The 21,243-nt window shown below is 47.1% G+C and overlaps 1 protein-coding gene across 6 annotated transcripts in view; it reads left to right on the top strand.

The window, feature by feature from the left end:
- GTF2F1 (general transcription factor IIF subunit 1) overlaps positions 1-21,243 on the top strand; it is a 208,776-nt gene that overhangs the window by 126,600 nt on the left and 60,933 nt on the right. For all 6 annotated transcript variants that reach the window (XM_069604407.1, XM_069604408.1, XM_069604411.1 and 3 more), the window contains exon 11: positions 732-805. In XM_069604407.1, the coding sequence (XP_069460508.1) occupies positions 732-805 (74 nt within the window). The remainder of the gene's footprint in view (positions 1-731; positions 806-21,243) is intronic.

The raw sequence follows: 21,243 nt of genomic DNA, 5'->3' as shown, positions 1-21,243 counted from the left end.
ACAGGCGCAGAACAGGCCTTTGTATGGCCTTAGGAGTGGCCGCCGGCGATTCCGCCTGCCGGCGGTTTTTTCGTATCAAATCGAGGTTCAGCCTCGATATCGTGCCGCGATGAGCCCGGCATGGGCGAGTCAGGCACCTCTTGTGGACAGGGTCAGGCAGGCCCTGCTCAGTTAGCGCGCTCCGTGCCTGGGTATAGTTGTGGCTCCTTTGCTGGGCTGGGGGGCTGGGGGGGGCTCCTGCCCTCACCCCTCTGGGTGGATGGAAAGAAGTGGGGGACCTGGGCGCAGAACAGGCCTTTGTATGGCCTTAGGAGTGTGGAGTGATCATCATTGTATGTAAGAACTATAATGTTTGGGTGTAAAAGAAAGTTTGTAATAAACAATTTTACAATAAAATAAAAAAATATTCAGGTAGGACCCACTCCAATTTCTTTCTGCTCTTGAGGCCACATTCCATGAAGGGTGACTCATCGTGTGTCGCCCAATGTGACGGTCTTTTGTGTCGCACTTTAGGAAACGGTCAGAAAATGGCAATCGCAAATACAATATCGGGAGGGTATGATCTCTTATTGTGTTTTCAGTAAATCCATTTTGGATTGTAGAATATGAATACTGCATTGCTGTGAAAATGTTTTGACGATCGATAAAGTGGGCTCTCGGTAACTACAATGACCTTGTTTTAGCTATTCGGTTCCCTCACAGCTGACCAACATATTTTCTCTGTCCATCAGATAGCAGCGACGAGTCTGACACGTCAGAAGAGAGTGACATTGATGGGGAAGCATCCTCTGCTCTACTAATACAGGTAACCCTTCTGATGCCCACCCTCACTGTGTAACCAAGCTACCCTGGACAGCACCACATTTGGATCCCTTTACCTCATTGTGAAAATCCTCCCCTCTCCCCCTCTTCCCTTGCAGCAAGTTCCTCCATTACTCTTCATTTTTTCTATTACTAGCAGTACCCGTCTTCCTATCCCACACGTTCCTCTGATCCATCCCTCCTTCCCGCTCTCTCTTATCGATGACAATTTTCCAGCTCCCCAACATCCTCCTTCTCTGACGTCATCATTCCTTCCCTCTTCGCGATCATAGTCCTTGCTTTCTACCATTCCTGTTGTGAAAAACCAAAGGGCTTTTCCTGGCCACCGCGTGAGGATCCGCTTCTCAGGTGGCCAGGGAACAGCCATTGCTGTTGAATCCAGACCCTGGGGGTGGACAAACGAGGGAGGATCACCTGGGTAGAGAGTCCTCGGGGATGGGAAGGAAGGAGCTCAGCTGGACAGAAGGCAAGGAGGACGAAGTCCCTGAGACCTTCATGGGCTAACTGCATTCAGGACCCATACCTTCCCACAACTTTTCCTTAAGAAAAGGGAAGTCCGAAACCCCAGAACACCAAAGGAGGCGAAAACCAACACTCGGGGATTACTATTACCTCAACACTTCAAATAATGGTAATAGGAGTATACCAGACCTTTCTTTTGTCCCGACAGATCCCTACATTAGTAACGAGATGGTATGTTCCCCTGTTTTTCATTGCATTGTCCCACCAAAATTCTCTCCCTCGACTTCCAGGAGACATTGTGAATCTCATTTCAACTCCCCCCTGCCCAATTCCAACAAACTCTAGGATGAAGAAGAGGCAACTGAGAGCCATGAGGATTACCTCCTAAAGAACACCTTATTTATTTTATTTATTTAAATTTGTAATGCGCACTACAGCCCAAGGGCATTGAGGCGCTGTTGCTAGATTGTCTTAGTTACAGAATTTAGGCTTAGCCCTTGATTGCAGTGAGCATAGGCCTAGCTTGGTGCAGTGCAGTCATGCATATACAGGAAACGTTCAGATGATGCAGTTATTCAAACAACGTTTTGACAGCTTGGTTCCTAAATGCTGTGTACAGGTCAATATTCCTTACGTGTGGAGGGAGTGAGTTCCAGTTGGATGCTGCAATGACAGGAAAACTGGCTCCTCCTGCCCTCACCTTCAGGGTCTTGGGGATGGTGATCCTATTTAAGTAGACCGTTCTGGTCGGTCTATTTGAGGAGAGTTTGGCAATCCTTTGTGAAAGGTAAAGGGGAGCAGTGTCATGCACACATTTGTGGGTGAGTGTAAGGTTTTTGAACAAGATGCGTTCCCTGATGGGGAGCCAGTGGACAAGTTTTCTGGTTGCAGACATGTGGTCACGTTTGGAAATGTCAGTGGCTGCTCTGAGTGTGTTGTTTTGGACCGCCTGAAGTTGTCTGATATTTTTGGAGCAAGTGCCAGCCAGAAGAACATTGCAATAATCCAGCCGATACCCGATTATTGCTCTGGCTATGGTAAGGCAATTCTGTTTTGTCAGTTTAGAATGGTAGGCCGCGGTAGATGAGATGGCGTTAACTTGTCCATTCATTCAGAGGTTCGAGTCAAGATGGCCCCCCAAGGTTTTCACTGCATGCTAGACCATGATAGGCGTGTTATCTACTGAGAAGGAGTTGTACTTTAAGTCTAGTTTCTTGAGAGTTCTTGACGAACCAATTAGTAAGAACTCAGTTTTTTCGCTGTTGAGGTACAACCTATTTTCTGCCATCCAGGTTAGAATCTCTGAGTAGATGGAATTAACTGTGACCCAGGCTATGGCTTTGGGTGAGAAATTGGCCGCAGATGAGAGGTGATGGCAAAGAGTATCGTGGTTCACCAGGTCAAATGCTGCGGATAGTTCGAGGAGTAGGAGGCGAGTTGGTTTTCCTGCGTCCCTGAGGTCATCAATTTGTTTTTTTAAGTCCAATAGTGCAGTTTCAGTCCCATGGCCGGGCCTGAAACCGGACTGCCTGAGACCCAGCAGGTTGTTGGAGTCTAGAAATTTATATACTTGCAGGTAAGCTGCTTTGTCCAGGATTTTGAGGAAAAGGGGACCGTAGTGATGGGCCAGTAGTTTGCTGGGATGTTTGGGTCAAGTGTCTGTTTATTTTATGAGAGGTCGTACCAAAGCTTCTTTAAGGCAGGCAGGGACATGGCCAGAATTGAAAGAAGCATTGATAAAAGCAGTGATAAATGGTGTCGGGGTGGTTGCGCTCTCTTTAATCAGCTGAGCTGGGCAAGTATCTCCTTTACAATTAGGTTTCATAGTTTTGAGGAGTGCTGCCACTTCTAGCTCGCTCTTTTCTTTGAAGTAGAAGAGAGGAACGTCAGTGGGGGGTTCACAAAGGACGGATGAGAAGTTTTGACAAGGCTTGTTGGTTATGAATGATTTTATGTTGCAGGCTTCCTGAACACTGTTACACCACTCCTTGTCTTTAGAGAGGGTAGGCGGGATGGGAGCTGGCGTTTCCAGTTATCTAAAGATGGCAAATATCTCTTTAGAACCAGACTTGGCATTTGAGATCCTGGTGTTAAATGAGTTTGATTTTGCTTTAATAGTGGCATTTTTGTTTTCTTGGGATAAAGTCTTGAACGTTAGTTTAGTGGGGTTATTAGGTTTGGCTAGCCAGGATGAGTGCGTTCCTTTTCTTGGCTCGTAATTCAAGGACTTCAAGTGAGAACCAAGAATTAGTGTGTTTGGTGCGTTTGGCCTTCCTGAGGGTGAGCGGAGCTATGGCGTCTACTGCTTGAGAGATGGTTGGCGGCCAAAGTATCCGGTTTATTAGAGAAGGGTGGCTGAAGGGTCGGCACAAGTGGGTGAGGTAGGAGTCTCCTTGGTGAGAAGGCAGGAGCTCCTAGCAAGGGCAGGTGGGAGTGGTGGCAGCTGTGCCCCAGGCCCCTTGGTAAATTTAAGTTCAAAGTGGATGGCGTAGTGATCAGACCAAGGCATAGTCGTGATGGAGGGATTGCAATTGTGGTGGGTAGGATTAGTGACTGCTTGTTTAAAACCTAAGGTGGAGAGGTCTTTGAGGGTGGCTGCGTGTGAGTCGGAAGGATCATTCAGGCTTAAATTAAGGTCTCCCAGGAGGATAGATTTGGTAGATTTCTTTAGGTTGTCCGAAATGGCATGCAGGAGGGATTCCTGAAAGTCTGTAACGGGTCCAAGGGGACAGTGCAGGAAGCAGAGGGTGATGATGCAGTTGGGAGAAGGGCTAACTTTAACAAGCAGATAGTCGCTGTTGAAGCCTAGTTCACCTTGGACCTTTCTGATAGCAATTGACTCTCTGGCAATTAGGGCTACCCCACCACCTTTTAAAATGGGCGGTCTTGCCTAACAATGGTGTAACCCTGGGGGAGTGTTAAGGCTAGGGCTGGTCCAGAAGCTTCATGGAGCCAAGTCTCAGTAATAACTAGATGATCCAAGTTTCCATTTGAGATGAGGTTGTGAATGTCCAGGTCATGAGCTCGAAGTGAACGGGCGTTAATTAGGGCACAACTAAGTACACCAGGGTGGGTTGCTGCAGATAATTTTGCACAAGCAGCATTTTGACTCTGTGGCAACTGTTAGGCAACGTTTGTATGCAGTACCCTTAGGGTGCCCTACAACAACTCTGACTACAGGTAATAGGAAGCCCAACCTTTGGTATAAGCTTCTACTTCACAGTTTAGTAGCATGTTGAGCAGCCAGGCTCATCTCAAGAGGGGTCAATGTGAGCTGTAGGGGAGTTGCACAGAGATTCACAGTGACAGGTATTCAAATAAACACTTAGAAGGTTTCTTGAATAAACAATTATTAATTTATTTATCAGTCAGTTAGAATAGGCCTTCTTCAGAAGGGAGCAATATAATAGTAACACTCAAATACGCTTCAATGCTATACACTCTTAGTTTCTAAATCAGTAAGGACCTTTTTGGGATGGCCCACGGACACAACCTACACCCTCAGGTGACTTCAATAGCTAGGGTGCTGTGGACATTAATATCTTACTGTTTGCATTTAGAATACTCGTAGAAGTTGGTAAAAGGAAAAGGTTATTTGAACAAACAAGAGACCACAAATATTCTTAAGCAGGCAAATACTTTTGGATCCCTTAAGCAGAGTCATTCAGTATAACAGGCTAGGTCAAAGTCAATGGGCAAAAGTCTTGTATAGGATGAAACACTTCTGGTAGGTAAGTAGAAAAGTCTTTGCACAATGTTTTAGAAGTCTTTGAAGAAAAGAAGAATTAAATGTAGGGCCACAAGCTGATTAGACTTGTGAGGGATAGAAGAAGCAAGCCTCTCTACCATGAGAGGTGAGTTCTCAGACTTTACAATACCTTTGTATTGAAGATAAAGTGCAGCTGATGACTTCTGTTCCTGTGCAGCTCTGCAGATCTCACTGTACCTGGGCCTCAGTCATGGGGACAAGAGGGAGGACTTTGGATACTCCTGCTCTGCAATGGGACGGTCATCGCTCGCAACCGGCAATCTTTCAAACAAGTGGCACTACGGTTTTTCAGCTCCATCGGGACTACCGCAAATAGCAACACTGCGGTTTCTGGCTATCGAGATGGACCTTCCTTCTCGGGTCCCGCACTCTGTTGAGGGGGCTCAGGCTTTGTCCGTCTTGCTTTCTGGGAGTCCGGAACTCAGACGCACAGCAGGGTGGCTGTTATTGCCGGACAGTTAGCCGGCCAATCCTACAGAGTGCATTTGGGTCTCCTAGGAAAGTAAGCACTGGGAGTTTCGGGCCCCTCCCCCAATTTCTGCCCACCCCAGACACCCTGGAGCCAGAGGCGGGTTTCACTTGTGAATCCCGCCAAAGGCAAAGCGAGCAATGGGACCAAACCTGGTTTGGCACGCAGAGTAAATCTCAAGAAGGACCTTTCCACAAAGAAATAGCGAAAAAAGACGACCAGGGCCATTTTGCCAAAAATGGCACCCTTGGGTGCTTTACTGCAGCTGTGAACGCAGCCCGTGGTAAATGCACACCACGTTAGTTAAAGCGAAACTACTGCCACCAGCCGTTCATTGAGGAAAGGGTAACATAAAAAATGTTACATGAGCAGAGATACTAGGTAACCCCTCCAGCACCCTATTGTAAGATAGTGTGTGCTGGGTCTAGAAAGTTATAAATATAAGTAAAGTCAATTTCACTTTACTGCTCTGGGAAACCGTAGTTTATCCCAGAGAAGGTAGTTAAACCTTTGGGAAATCTGAAAGACTTCCCTGTGCCACTGCACTGGTGGTGCTGTGTGACGCAATGTAAAAGATGATGCCTATGGAGTTTGTCAGACTCCAAAACCAAAAAGAAACCGTGTTCAAAATCACATTAAAATACGTGAGAGAGTGAAAAAAAGGGTCTCACTCTCTCCAGGTTAAAAAAAAAAAATCTAGTTCGCAAAATCCAGCCAAGTTGCTGGGGGTCTCTAAGGTGGAGGGAATTAGCACATTTCTGAGAATTCTCCCTAACAGCAATACAATAGGAGCAGCAGTAGATGGCAGCACTGGTGTAGGCAAGTTGTTATGTTTAGGTGTCGCACTGTGGGCAACAGGTAGCATAGTGGCATTAACACTAGGTGGCAACAGAGGGGCAGAATGTTGGGCAGAATTGCATGCAGTACTCTCTGGGACCATTACACAACTACAAGTGTAAGCAAGACCAACCTTTGGTAGAAGTCTGTACCACACAGTTTTTGGTAGCGAGCTGAGCAGCCAGGCTTATCTCAAGAGGGAATGTGAGCAGTACAAGTCATTACACCAAGGACTTTCAATCACAGTGGTTCAAGTAGACACTTATACTCAAGGTTTCTTGGTAAAACACGTATTAATTTATTACACAATTTATAAAACAATTCACTAGAAGGAGGCAACTTAATATTATATACCAATACACTACAATAGACCACTCTAAGCTTTTGAGACAGTTTGAGCTCCCCTGAAATAGGAGCCAAATGGCACTTATCTACTTAGCAGTGAGTAAAAAGGACAAAAGTAAGTAGAATAGATTATATATACTTTCTAGGCAGTGCAAATAGTTTGTTCACCAGAAGAGTTCAATAGGCCAGGCCAAAGTCAATGGGCTAGTGTTCTGGATAGGAAAGAGCAGTTCTGGTATCAAATGGTAAAGTCTTTGCAAAAGTTCTCAGAAGTAGTTTAGGCAAAAAAGAATCATTTGTGGGGTCAAAAGCTGATTAGACCTGCGAGTTGGGCACGTTTCACGAACTTTGACTGCAAAAGTGGCGTTCCCTCAATCGGGTTGGCACAGTACCTTTGTATGAAGAAACCAATGTTGCTGAAGTCGTTGTTCCTGGCAGTTCCTGGAGACCTCGCTGTTCCTGAGCCTCAGTCGTGGGGACAAGAGGGAGGATGTCGGTGGACTCCTGCAGTGCACGAGATCGTTGAAGAAAGTAAACAAAATGGAGTCACTTCAGTTCCAGTAGCTGTAGATTCAAGAACATGAACTGGTGTCCCTCTCCCTGGTTAATCCTAACCAGCCTTGAGAATGGTATCCAGGTGTCTTATGAGTTTATTGGTTCCATCAACTCAAAGGAAGAAGCTGTCCTTGCAGGGCTTCTCTGTCGAATGGAGTCTGGCAATTCGGACCTGCAGCAGAGCTTCACTGTGCAAAACAGCGGTCCAGGAGTTGCAGCAGCCGTCCTCTTCCATCTCGTTATCGGTTCTTTCGTTACAGTGGTCGTCTCTGCCTTCCAGTCCACGACTCTCCTTTTAACCAGTTCTCTCCCTTTCATTCCAGCCTAGCTGTCACTCACCCAGCAAGGTGGCTGTCTTTGCTGGACAGTCAGCCAGCCAATCACGCCAGAGTGCATTTGGGTCTCCGAGGAGACTAAGCACAGGAGTTTCGGGCACCTCCCTCACTTCTGCCCACCCCAGACACTCAGACGCCAACGGCGGACTTCAGTCTCAGCCTCAACCTGCCAAAGGCACACAAACAAAGGGACAAAACCTGGTTTGGCTCGCAGAGTTAAACACTAGAAGGACCTTTCCAAAAAGAAATGGCGAAAAAAGAAGGCTGGGACCTGTTTAAACAAAGCGGCTTAAGACGCCATGTTGAAAAACATGTACCAGTGTTCGCAGTCGGGAAAAATCATGGTAGTTCGTTGTAAAACCACTGCCAACAGCCATTTCAATAGGAAAGGGTAGCATTTGACTGCTACATGAGTGTTTAGACAGAGGGGATACTAGGTAACCCCTCCAGCACTCCATTGTAAGATGGTGTGTGCTGAGTCTAGGAATTTGGAAAGACTAGTAAAGTCAATTTCATTTTACATTCTCTGGGAAACAGTAGTTGATCCCAGAGAAGGTATTTAAACCTTTGGGAAGTCTAAAAAGACATCCCTGTGTCACTGCACTGAAGGTGCTGTGTAACGCACATGAAAAGATGATGCCTATGGAGTTATCTAAAACTCCATAATCAGAGAACACAAGAGTAAAACACACATCAAAATACATGAAAGAGTGGGAAAGAACAGCTCACACACTTGCCAGGAAAAAAATGAAGTCCTTTAAAATCCAGCAAAGTTGCTGGGGGTCTCTATGGTGAAGGGAATTAGCACATTTATGAAAATTCTCCCTAACACAGACAACTCGTTATCTATCAGTGGTGCACTGTGCGCAACAACAATAGGTCTCACAATGGCATTAGCAGTGGGTTGCAGCAAAGATTCAGACATTGCATTAGTAAACCTTGGCACAGTGACGGTAACAATGGGTCGCAGCAAAGATTCAGACATTGCATTAGTAAACCTTGGCACAGTGACGGTAACAATGGGTCGCAGCAAAGATTCAGACACTGCATTAGTAAACCTTGGCACAGTGACGGTAACAATGGGTCGCGGCAAAGATTCAGACACTGCATTAGTAAACCTTGGCACAGTGACGGTAACAATGGGTCGCGGCAAAGATTCAGACATTGCATTACTAAACCTTGGCACAGTGACGGTAACAATGGGTCGCAGCAAAGATTCAGACACTGCATTAGTAAACCTTGGCACAGTGACGGTAACAATGGGTTGCGGCAAAGATTCAGACACTGCATTAGTAAACCTTGGCACAGTGACGGTAACAATGGGTTGCGGCAAAGATTCAGACATCGCATTACTAAACCTTGGCACAGTGACGGTAACAATGGGTTGCGGAAAAGATTCAGACATCGCATTACTAAACCTTGGCACAGTGACGGTAACAATGGGTTGCGGCAAAGATTCAGACATCGCAGTACTAAACCTTGGCACAGTGACGGTAACAATGGGTTGCGGCAAAGATTCAGACATCGCAGTACTAAACCTTGGCACAGTGACAGTAACAATGGGTTGCGGCAAAGATTCAGACATCGCAGTACTAAACCTTGGCACAGTGACGGTAACAATGGGTTGCGATAAAGATTCAGACGTCGCATTACTAAACCTTGGCACAGTGACGGTAACAATGGGTTGCGGCAAAGATTCAGACGTCGAATTACTAAACCTTGGCACAGTGACGGTAACAATGGGTTGCGGCAAAGATTCAGACGTCGCATTACTAAACCTTGGCACAGTGACGGTAACAATGGGTTGCGGCAAAGATTCAGACGTTGCATTAGTAAACCTTGGCACAGTGACGGTAACAATGGGTTGCGGCAAAGATTCAGACATCGCATTACTAAACCTTGGCACAGTGACGGTAACAATGGGTTGCGGCAAAGATTCAGACGTTGCATTACTAAACCTTGGCACAGTGAGGGTAACAATGGGTTGCGGCAAAGATTCAGACATTGCATTACTAAACCTTGCCACAGTGACGGTAACAATGGCTTGCGGCAAAGATTCAGACGTTGCATTACTAAACCTTGGCACAGTGACGGTAACAATGGGTTGCGGCAAAGATTCAGACGTTGCATTACTAAACCTTGGCACAGTGACGGTAACAATGGGTTGCGGCAAAGATTCAGACATTGCATTACTAAATCTTGGCACAGTGACGGTAACAATGGGTTGCGGCAAAGATTCAGACATTGCATTAGTAAACCTTGGCACAGTGACGGTAACCATGGGTTGCGGCAAAGATTCAGACATTGCATTAGTAAACCTTGGCACAGTGACGGTAACCATGGGTTGCGGCAAAGATTCAGACACTGCATTAGTAAACCTTGGCACAGTGACGGTAACAATGGGTCGCGGCAAAGATTCAGACACTGCATTAGTAAACCTTGGCACAGTGGCGGTAACAATGGGTCGCGGCAAAGATTCAGACACTGCATTACTAAACCTTGGCACAGTGGCGGTAACAATGGGTCGCGGCAAAGATTCAGACACTGCATTACTAAACCTTGGCACAGTGACGGTAACAATGGGTTGCGGCAAAGATTCAGACACTGCATTAGTAAACCTTGGCACAGTGGCGGTAACAATGGGTTGCGGCAAAGATTCAGACACTGCATTAGTAAACCTTGGCACAGTGACTGTAACAATGGGTCGCGGCAAAGATTCAGACACTGCATTAGTAAACCTTGGCACAGTGGCGGTAACAATGGGTCGCGGCAAAGATTCAGACACTGCATTAGTAAACCTTGGCACAGTGGCGGTAACAATGGGTTGCGGCAAAGATTCAGACATTGCATTACTAAACCTTGGCACAGTGGGTTGCGGCAAAGATTCAACATTGCATTAGTAAACCTTGGCACAGTGGCGGTAACAGTGGGTTGCGGCAAAGATTGACATTGCATTAGTAAACCTTGGCACAGTGACGGTAACAATGGGTTGCGGCAAAGATTCAACATTGCATTAGTAAACCTTGGCACAGTGACGGTAACAATGGGTTGCGGCAAAGATTCAGACATTGCATTAGTAAACCTTGGCACAGTGACGGTAACAATGGGTTGCGGCAAAGATTCAGACATTGCATTAGTAAACCTTGGCACAGTGATGGTAACAATGGGTTGCGGCAAAGATTCAGACATTGCATTACTAAACCTTGGCACAGTGACAGTAACAATGGGTTGCGGCAAAGATTCAGACATTGCATTAGTAAACCTTGGCACAGTGACAGTAACAATGGGTTGCGGCAAAGATTCAGACATTGCATTAGTAAACCTTGGCACAGTGACGGTAACAATGGGTTGCGGCAAAGATTCAGACATTGATTACTAAACCTTGGCACAGTGACGGTAACAATGGGTTGCAGCAAAGATTCAGACACTGCATTAGTAAACCTTGGCACAGTGATGGTAACAATGGGTTACGGCAAAGATTCAGACATTGCATTACTAAACCTTGGCACAGTGACAGTAACAATGGGTTGCGGCAAAGATTCAGACATTGCATTACTAAACCTTGGCACAGTGACAGTAACAATGGGTTGCGGCAAAGATTCAGACATTGCATTAGTAAACCTTGGCACAGTGGCGGTAACAATGGGTTGCGGCAAAGATTCAGACATTGCATTACTAAACCTTGGCACAGTGGGTTGCGGCAAAGATTCAACATTGCATTAGTAAACCTTGGTACAGTGGCGGTAACAGTGGGTTGCGGCAAAGATTGACATTGCATTAGTAAACCTTGGCACAGTGATGGTAACAATGGGTTGCGACAAAGATTCAGACATTGCATTAGTAAACCTTGGCACAGTGACGGTAACAATGGGTTGCGGCAAAGATTCAGACATTGCATTACTAAACCTTGGCACAGTGACGGTAACAATGGGTTGCAGCAAAGATTCAGACACTGCATTAGTAAACCTTGGCACAGTGATGGTAACAATGGGTTACGGCAAAGATTCAGACATTGCATTACTAAACATTGGCACAGTGACAGTAACAATGGGTTGCGACAAAGATTCAGACATTGCATTACTAAACCTTGGCACAGTGACGGTAACAATGGGTTGCGGCAAAGATTCAGACGTCGCATTACTAAACCTTGGCACAGTGACGGTAACAATGGGTTGCAGCAAAGATTCAGACATTGCATTACTAAACCTTGGCACAGTGACGGTAACAATGGGTTGCAGCAAAGAGTCAGACACTGCATTAGTAAACCTTGGCACAGTGGCGGTAACAATGGGTTGCAGCAAAGATTCAGACACTGCATTAGTAAACCTTGGCACAGTGATGGTAACAATGGGTTGCAGCAAAGATTCAGACACTGCATTAGTAAACCTTGGCACAGTGGTGGTAACAATGGGTTGCAGCAAAGATTCAGACATTGCATTACTAAACCTTGGCACAGTGACGGTAACAATGGGTTGCAGCAAAGAGTCAGACACTGCATTAGTAAACCTTGGCACAGTGGCGGTAACAATGGGTTGCAGCAAAGATTCAGACACTGCATTAGTAAACCTTGGCACAGTGATGGTAACAATGGGTTGCAGCAAAGATTCAGACACTGCATTAGTAAACCTTGGCACAGTGATGGTAACAATGGGTTGCAGCAAAGATTCAGACACTGCATTAGTAAACCTTGGCACAGTGGTGGTAACAATGGGTCGCAGCAAAGATTCAGACATTGCATTACTAAACCTTGGCACAGTGACGTAACAATGGGTTGCGGCAAAGATTCAGACATTGCATTACTAAACCTTGGCACAGTGACGGTAACAATGGGTTGCGTCAAAGATTCAGACATTGCATTAGTAAACCTTGGCACAGTGATGGTAACAATGGGTTACAGCAAAGATTCAGACATTGCATTAGTTAACCTTGGCACAGTGACGGTAACAATGGGTTGCAGCAAAGATTCAGACATTGCATTAGTAAACCTTGGCACAGTGACGGTAACAATGGGTTGCAGCAAAGATTCAGACACTGCATTAGTAAACCTTGGCACAGTGACGGTAACAATGGGTTGCGGCAAAGATTCAGACGTTGCATTACTAAACCTTGGCACAGTGAGGGTAACAATGGGTTGCGGCAAAGATTCAGACATTGCATTACTAAACCTTGCCACAGTGACGGTAACAATGGCTTGCGGCAAAGATTCAGACGTTGCATTACTAAACCTTGGCACAGTGACGGTAACAATGGGTTGCGGCAAAGATTCAGACGTTGCATTACTAAACCTTGGCACAGTGACGGTAACAATGGGTTGCGGCAAAGATTCAGACATTGCATTACTAAATCTTGGCACAGTGACGGTAACAATGGGTTGCGGCAAAGATTCAGACATTGCATTAGTAAACCTTGGCACAGTGACGGTAACCATGGGTTGCGGCAAAGATTCAGACATTGCATTAGTAAACCTTGGCACAGTGACGGTAACCATGGGTTGCGGCAAAGATTCAGACACTGCATTAGTAAACCTTGGCACAGTGACTGTAACAATGGGTCGCGGCAAAGATTCAGACACTGCATTAGTAAACCTTGGCACAGTGGCGGTAACAATGGGTCGCGGCAAAGATTCAGACACTGCATTACTAAACCTTGGCACAGTGGCGGTAACAATGGGTCGCGGCAAAGATTCAGACACTGCATTACTAAACCTTGGCACAGTGACGGTAACAATGGGTTGCGGCAAAGATTCAGACACTGCATTAGTAAACCTTGGCACAGTGGCGGTAACAATGGGTTGCGGCAAAGATTCAGACACTGCATTAGTAAACCTTGGCACAGTGACTGTAACAATGGGTCGCGGCAAAGATTCAGACACTGCATTAGTAAACCTTGGCACAGTGGCGGTAACAATGGGTCGCGGCAAAGATTCAGACACTGCATTAGTAAACCTTGGCACAGTGGCGGTAACAATGGGTTGCGGCAAAGATTCAGACATTGCATTACTAAACCTTGGCACAGTGGGTTGCGGCAAAGATTCAACATTGCATTAGTAAACCTTGGCACAGTGGCGGTAACAGTGGGTTGCGGCAAAGATTGACATTGCATTAGTAAACCTTGGCACAGTGACGGTAACAATGGGTTGCGGCAAAGATTCAACATTGCATTAGTAAACCTTGGCACAGTGACGGTAACAATGGGTTGCGGCAAAGATTCAGACATTGCATTAGTAAACCTTGGCACAGTGACGGTAACAATGGGTTGCGGCAAAGATTCAGACATTGCATTAGTAAACCTTGGCACAGTGATGGTAACAATGGGTTGCGGCAAAGATTCAGACATTGCATTACTAAACCTTGGCACAGTGACAGTAACAATGGGTTGCGGCAAAGATTCAGACATTGCATTAGTAAACCTTGGCACAGTGACAGTAACAATGGGTTGCGGCAAAGATTCAGACATTGCATTAGTAAACCTTGGCACAGTGACGGTAACAATGGGTTGCGGCAAAGATTCAGACATTGATTACTAAACCTTGGCACAGTGACGGTAACAATGGGTTGCAGCAAAGATTCAGACACTGCATTAGTAAACCTTGGCACAGTGATGGTAACAATGGGTTACGGCAAAGATTCAGACATTGCATTACTAAACCTTGGCACAGTGACAGTAACAATGGGTTGCAGCAAAGATTCAGACATTGCATTACTAAACCTTGGCACAGTGACAGTAACAATGGGTTGCGGCAAAGATTCAGACATTGCATTAGTAAACCTTGGCACAGTGGCGGTAACAATGGGTTGCGGCAAAGATTCAGACATTGCATTACTAAACCTTGGCACAGTGGGTTGCGGCAAAGATTCAACATTGCATTAGTAAACCTTGGTACAGTGGCGGTAACAGTGGGTTGCGGCAAAGATTGACATTGCATTAGTAAACCTTGGCACAGTGATGGTAACAATGGGTTGCGACAAAGATTCAGACATTGCATTAGTAAACCTTGGCACAGTGACGGTAACAATGGGTTGCGGCAAAGATTCAGACATTGCATTACTAAACCTTGGCACAGTGACGGTAACAATGGGTTGCAGCAAAGATTCAGACACTGCATTAGTAAACCTTGGCACAGTGATGGTAACAATGGGTTACGGCAAAGATTCAGACATTGCATTACTAAACATTGGCACAGTGACAGTAACAATGGGTTGCGACAAAGATTCAGACATTGCATTACTAAACCTTGGCACAGTGACGGTAACAATGGGTTGCGGCAAAGATTCAGACGTCGCATTACTAAACCTTGGCACAGTGACGGTAACAATGGGTTGCAGCAAAGATTCAGACATTGCATTACTAAACCTTGGCACAGTGACGGTAACAATGGGTTGCAGCAAAGAGTCAGACACTGCATTAGTAAACCTTGGCACAGTGGCGGTAACAATGGGTTGCAGCAAAGATTCAGACACTGCATTAGTAAACCTTGGCACAGTGATGGTAACAATGGGTTGCAGCAAAGATTCAGACACTGCATTAGTAAACCTTGGCACAGTGGTGGTAACAATGGGTTGCAGCAAAGATTCAGACATTGCATTACTAAACCTTGGCACAGTGACGGTAACAATGGGTTGCAGCAAAGAGTCAGACACTGCATTAGTAAACCTTGGCACAGTGGCGGTAACAATGGGTTGCAGCAAAGATTCAGACACTGCATTAGTAAACCTTGGCACAGTGATGGTAACAATGGGTTGCAGCAAAGATTCAGACACTGCATTAGTAAACCTTGGCACAGTGATGGTAACAATGGGTTGCAGCAAAGATTCAGACACTGCATTAGTAAACCTTGGCACAGTGGTGGTAACAATGGGTCGCAGCAAATATTCAGACACTGCATTAGTAAATCTTGGCACAGTGACGTAACAATGGGTTGCGGCAAAGATTCAGACATTGCATTACTAAACCTTGGCACAGTGACGGTAACAATGGGTTGCGTCAAAGATTCAGACATTGCATTAGTAAACCTTGGCACAGTGATGGTAACAATGGGTTACAGCAAAGATTCAGACATTGCATTAGTTAACCTTGGCACAGTGACGGTAACAATGGGTTGCAGCAAAGATTCAGACATTGCATTAGTAAACCTTGGCACAGTGACGGTAACAATGGGTCGCAGCAAAGATTCAGACATTGCATTACTAAACCTTGGAACAGTGACGGTAACAATGGGTCGCAGCAAAGATTCAGACATTGCATTAGTAAACCTTGGAATAATCTGAGTACAAACAGGTACACAGTTTGGTAGCATAGGGGCAGACGACCATGCATAATGATTCACAGGGCAAAGGAGGGCATCCACCCGTGGTGCAGGCAGTTAACAGCATGCGACATTGGTTCAGACGATACTCTATTAATCAGAAGCATTTTCGGATCATCGACAGGTGGTAGGGAGGGGGCAACAGTATGAGGCCACCTACGGGTAAACCAGTCTGTTTGATTTTGTGGCATAATACGCAAAAGGCTGGGTCGCGGGTCGGACGCATTTGGCTCAGAGGGAGCGGCTGGTCTAGTCCTGCTCAGCCTGGGTAATTGCCTGGGCACTTGTGCGTGGCAAGGCGACACTCTAATGTGGCCCGAAGTGGCAGAAGGGAGGCAGATGGTGGATCTTGCTTGGATCCATAAAGCACTGGGTGTGTCACTGATCCTAGTGCCGAGACGGGCATTTCTGAAGTGAATAGGCATGGGGTGAGAGAAGTGAGGGGAGCAGTGCGTGCGCACTGTGAGGCGGGACAAACTGAAGCCAACCAGGCTCTGTGGAGCAACGAGGGGAGGGTTTGCGACTCGGGGAATATCCATCATGACCCAATGGAGCCGCTTACCTTTGTGTGCTGCTTGTTGGCATCTGTGGGTAACGACTGGCAGTCTCGAGCAGCTGAGAGCTGCAGAGAGTTCCACAGGCCTTATCCCTTGGCCTTTGCCCAGCAGCTTTGCCTGTCGGTCTCCCCCCTCTCCCTTTAAGGCGGGAAGGGAGGAGCAGGTGGGCAAGGTAAGCGAATCGGGACCCTGGCCTCCGGCAGTGTGTTCGTCTGGAGCACCTTTGTGGATTTGCGTTGCCTTGGTGACACCTTCGCCCATTTTGGCTGTGGGTGGTTCCGTGTTGCATGATTCAGCTGTTTTCAGAACAGTTGTACACTCCGGTGTCCCTCGATGCGGAGTAGCTGCATTTTTCATGACGCTGGAAGCAGATTTCATGCAGAGCTGTGGAGAGTTCCACAGGCCTTGTCCCTTGGCCTTTGCCCGGCGGCTTTTGTTAAACAGAGGAAATACTGTTTGCAATCAACCCTAGCTTGTCCCGCTATTAGGGTCAGTCAGAGTCGGGCAGGGCCGGGCAACTACTCAAACCTGACTCCATTTACTTTCCTACCAAGTATAAAAGATGGAGCACACAGGCACACTCTGAGCGAGCTGGGGGTACTGGAAGGACCGTGATGACCCGGAGGAGAAAGCAGCAGCTGGGAGAACCCTGGAGAGCCTGGGGGAGGACGGACACTGACTGCTAAAACACTGAACCTGTAAGTAAAAGGGAGGCTCCAGTGTGGCGAGGGAGCTGGATTTCAGCTAAAAAGCCAGATTTGAAAAGACCTACCCAACCAAAAGTCCAAAATAAGGTACTACCAAATGTTCTACCTTCTAAAAGTTTGACTTTTGGTTGGGTGGGTCTTTTCAATTCGGTCTAGGGCTGCATGGGTGGCCCCCGCAACACCTCCCACTAAACTATACAGTATAGAGAGCGGGGGTCACCCCCGCAGCTGACCCGACAAATAAAAACAGTGATTTGAAAGTTGAAGGTTGCGCGTGTGCCGGTAGAGCGTGAATGAAGAGAGCACTTCTTAAAAGAAAAGGATACAGAGTAGCAGAGTGGTCCTGCGAAAGGAAGTTGCACATTTGAAAGGCTCTGTGAAATGTTATTAACTTTTGAAAGATGTTACAAGCAGAGATCAAAGGAAAGAAAGTTAAATAAGAGGAAAATGAAATATGTGAAATGTGAAGCACGCCAAGGGGGCAAAAGTAAAACCCACCAGGAGGGCAAAAGTAAAATATAAAGAACAAGACCAAGAAGGCAAGTGAAAGAGAATAAGAACTACAAATACCGGGAGGCCACCAGGGAGCGCGCAACTGTCTGCAGCCTGAGCGCAAGGCTCCCAACTTACAGGATTGAAAGGGGACCAGAGCCCCCCTGCACCCCCTTTCAAGACCTCTCCGGGGCTCCTGGCAGGGGAACCACCCAGGCACATTGGGGCAAAGTCTGAGCCAAAACAGCCTGCTGCAAGGTGCTAACGGAAAGGAAGGAGACTTGCTGGGGGAAAGAGGTGGAGGTTCCCGCCTCGCGGCCCTGGGTCGGCTGCCACGCTGCGGGACCCTAGTCCATGGCGCCGCTGCGGCCCTGAGTCATGGGACCGGGACGAGATGGCGGCGGCACATGACACTGTGGGAGCCTCCGGACTCCCCTGCACCCGCTGAGGGCACCCTCCCTGTGTGAAGGGGTGTTAGGGAGAATTCTCAAAAATGTGCTAATTCCCTTCACGTTAGAGACCCCAGCAACTTTTCTGGATTTTGAGGACTTGATTTTTTTACCTGGAGAGAGTGTGACCCTTTTTTCCCACTCTCGTATTTTGATATGTGTTTTACCTTTTGTGTTTCCTTTTGGTTATGGAGTCTAACCAACTCCATAGGCATCATCTTTTTAAATTGTCACACAACACCCTCAGTGCAGTGACACAGGGAAGCCTTTCAGGTTTTCCCAAGGTTTAACTACCTTCTCTGGGATAAACTACTGTTTCCCAGAGTAAGTAAAGTGATATTGACTTTACTAGTCTTTTTTAAATTTCTAGACCCAGCACACCCTTTTTTACAATAGTGCTGGAGGGGTTACTTAGTATCCCCTGTGTCTAGATACTCATGTAGCAGTCAAATGCTACCCTTTCCTCTCAGAATGGCTGGTGGCAGTGGTTTTACAACAAACTACCTTGATTTATCCCGACCGCAAACTATTTGTAGCTCCGGTAATGTTAAATCACGGGAGCCATGTTTTTCAAGATGGCGCCCAGCCATCGTTGGTAAAATGGTGCCCGGTCTACTTTCTTCGCCACATCTTTGTGGAAAGGTCCTGCTAGAGTTTTTCTCTGCACGCCAAACCAGGTTTGGTCTCTTTGTTCATTCGCCTTTGTCGGCCTTCAGGAGTGAAACCTGCCTCTGGCTCCAGAGTATCTGGGGTAGGCAGGAAGTGTGGGGTGTCCTCGAAACTCCATGTGCATAGTCTCGTAGGAGACCCAAATGCACTCTGTGCTGATTGAATGGCTGGCTGACTGTCCGGAAGGACAGCCACCCTGCTGGGTGAGTGTCAGCTAGGCGCAAATGAATGAGAGAACACTGAATAAAAGGCGAGTCTCTTGGCTTGGAAGGCAGAGTTGACCACTGGAACGAAGGAACCAAAGAAGAGCTTGAAGAGGAAGGCTTCTGCAACTCCTGGACTGTTGGTTTGCACGCTCAAGCCCTGCTGCATGTCTGAATCGCCAAGTTCACGTCGACAGAGAAGCCCTGCAAGGACGACTTCTCCCTTTCAGTTGGTAGGACCAATCAACTCCCAAGTAAGCCACCTGGACACCCATCTCAGAGCTGGTTGCATTTCGTCAGAGGGCTGCAGGAAACCGTATAGCCAGGGAGAGGGACACCAGATTGTGTGCGTTACTTGTAAGCTGGCTTAAAACGTTTGGAAGATCCTCCGGACTCCCACTACGACGGACCGACCAAGCCTGACCCCCCTCAGCTGAGTACAGGACCTCAGATGCAAGGACAGTCCATCTTGACAGTCAGAACCAGCATTGTTACCAGTGCGTTAGCTGAAACGCGAAACAGCCACTGAAATTGGAGTTTGCCAGTTGCAAGCTTTTGACCGTCCCAGTGCAGGAGTCCCCCGACATCCTCCCTCTTGTCCCCACGACTGAGGCCCAGGAATAGCGAGATCTGCAGGAACTGCCAGGAACAGGAGTCATCAGCTGCATCTTTTTCTTCATTGTAAGGTTCTGTAAAAACAAGACTGAGAGTACTTACCTCTCACGGTGAAAGTGCTTGAAACTTTTGCAACTCACAGGCCTAATCAGCTTGTGACCCCACATATGATTCTTCTTTTTACAAACTACCTCCAAGAACTTGTGCAGTGACTTTTCCGTTTATGTACCAGAACTGCTTTATCCTATCCAAGACTTTAGCCCATTGACTTTGGCCTAGCCTATTGAATTGAAGTGACTCTTCTGGTGAACTCAAAATATTTGCACTGTCTAAGAATAATTTTAACCTTTTATGTTCTGATAACCTTTGCCTTTTACTCCGCTTGAAAAGTATTCTGAATGCCCACAGTAAGATATTAAATGTCCCCAGCACCCTTGTTACTAAAGTTACCTGTAGGTGTAGGTTGTGTCTGTGGGCCATCCCAAAAGGGTCTTGTCTGATTCAGAAACTTAGAGTGTACAGTATTGAAGTTTCTGATGTTTGTTAATCTGCTTAGAATCACATGCTGTGCATAGGTCCGACATCCAGTGGTCACTGCAGAGTATTGCATTTTGTTTTTCGTAGTGAAAAAGGGGACGTCGACAAGGCGTGTCTGTAACACTATCCCTATAGTGACGTGCGTTGTACCCACAATCCCTCACGCGTCGAGGTCCCTCAGATTGTTTTTTTCTGCCCAGCTACTGGTTGCCTTTATGCGGAGCACCTCGAGAGACATTGCCAAATAGTTTCTTCGACCTTTGGTCGTTTGTTTTTAATACCAATAACGATAGATCCCTCCCTCGACGCAGAGCCGTTTCTCCGCCGAGCAAGATCTTCGACGGAAGGACGAGCAGAGGAGATCCTTCGGCGCTGCCGAACATGTGGTCTGGCCTCGCCGGCCATACACAGTAGGGAGAGTGGGGCTTTGTGGTCTTTCTTTCTTTTCTTTAAGAATGCCTTTCTCTTTCTCCTCCCTCTCTTTCGAGGTCATAGTCACACCTATTACCCTCAGCTATGGAGAGGACGCCATTTAGGTTTTGCCCGCTTTGCAAGGGTAAATATACCTGGAAGGATAAGCATAAACGGTGCAACCGTTGCTTACCCCTCATTCACCAGGAGGACGGCTGTGCGGCCTGCAAATTACTAAAGCCCAAAACTCTAAAGGACCGCAGGGTCAAAAGGTGGGCGGCCTACGCTATGTCTAGGCCTGACTCCTCGGCCGCTGCCGAGTGTGACGAGGATAGTGACTACACGGCCCCCGTAACGGAGGCTGTAGACCTCTCAAAGGAGCGTTCACGCCCAGTTTATGGGGATGAACACCCCGGCGACAAGGACGCACACAGAAAAACACCAAAGCACATACCCCCAGGCACACATTCGTCGAACACGAAGACAGCCATAGCGCCAACGGGGACGCCGGGCCCACCGACCGTAAGGGTCGTCAGCCCTCCCCGCCACCACTTCCGCGACAGGCGACTGGGCACTCTAAAAATAAGGGCGCTAACACCAAAATTTCCGGCGACACGCATCGCAAGAGCGCTCACGTTGCCAACAAGGACTCGACGACCAATGACTCGACGACCAAGGACTCGACGACCAAAGGCTCGACGCTC

This window comes from Ambystoma mexicanum, chromosome 3q, assembly GCF_040938575.1.
Source record: "Ambystoma mexicanum isolate Mex_15411 chromosome 3q, UKY_AmexF1_1, whole genome shotgun sequence".
Lineage (NCBI taxonomy): Eukaryota > Metazoa > Chordata > Amphibia > Caudata > Ambystomatidae > Ambystoma > Ambystoma mexicanum.
The sequence above is the reverse complement of the archived record's forward strand: the minus strand, read 5'-3'. Positions and strand labels throughout refer to the sequence as shown.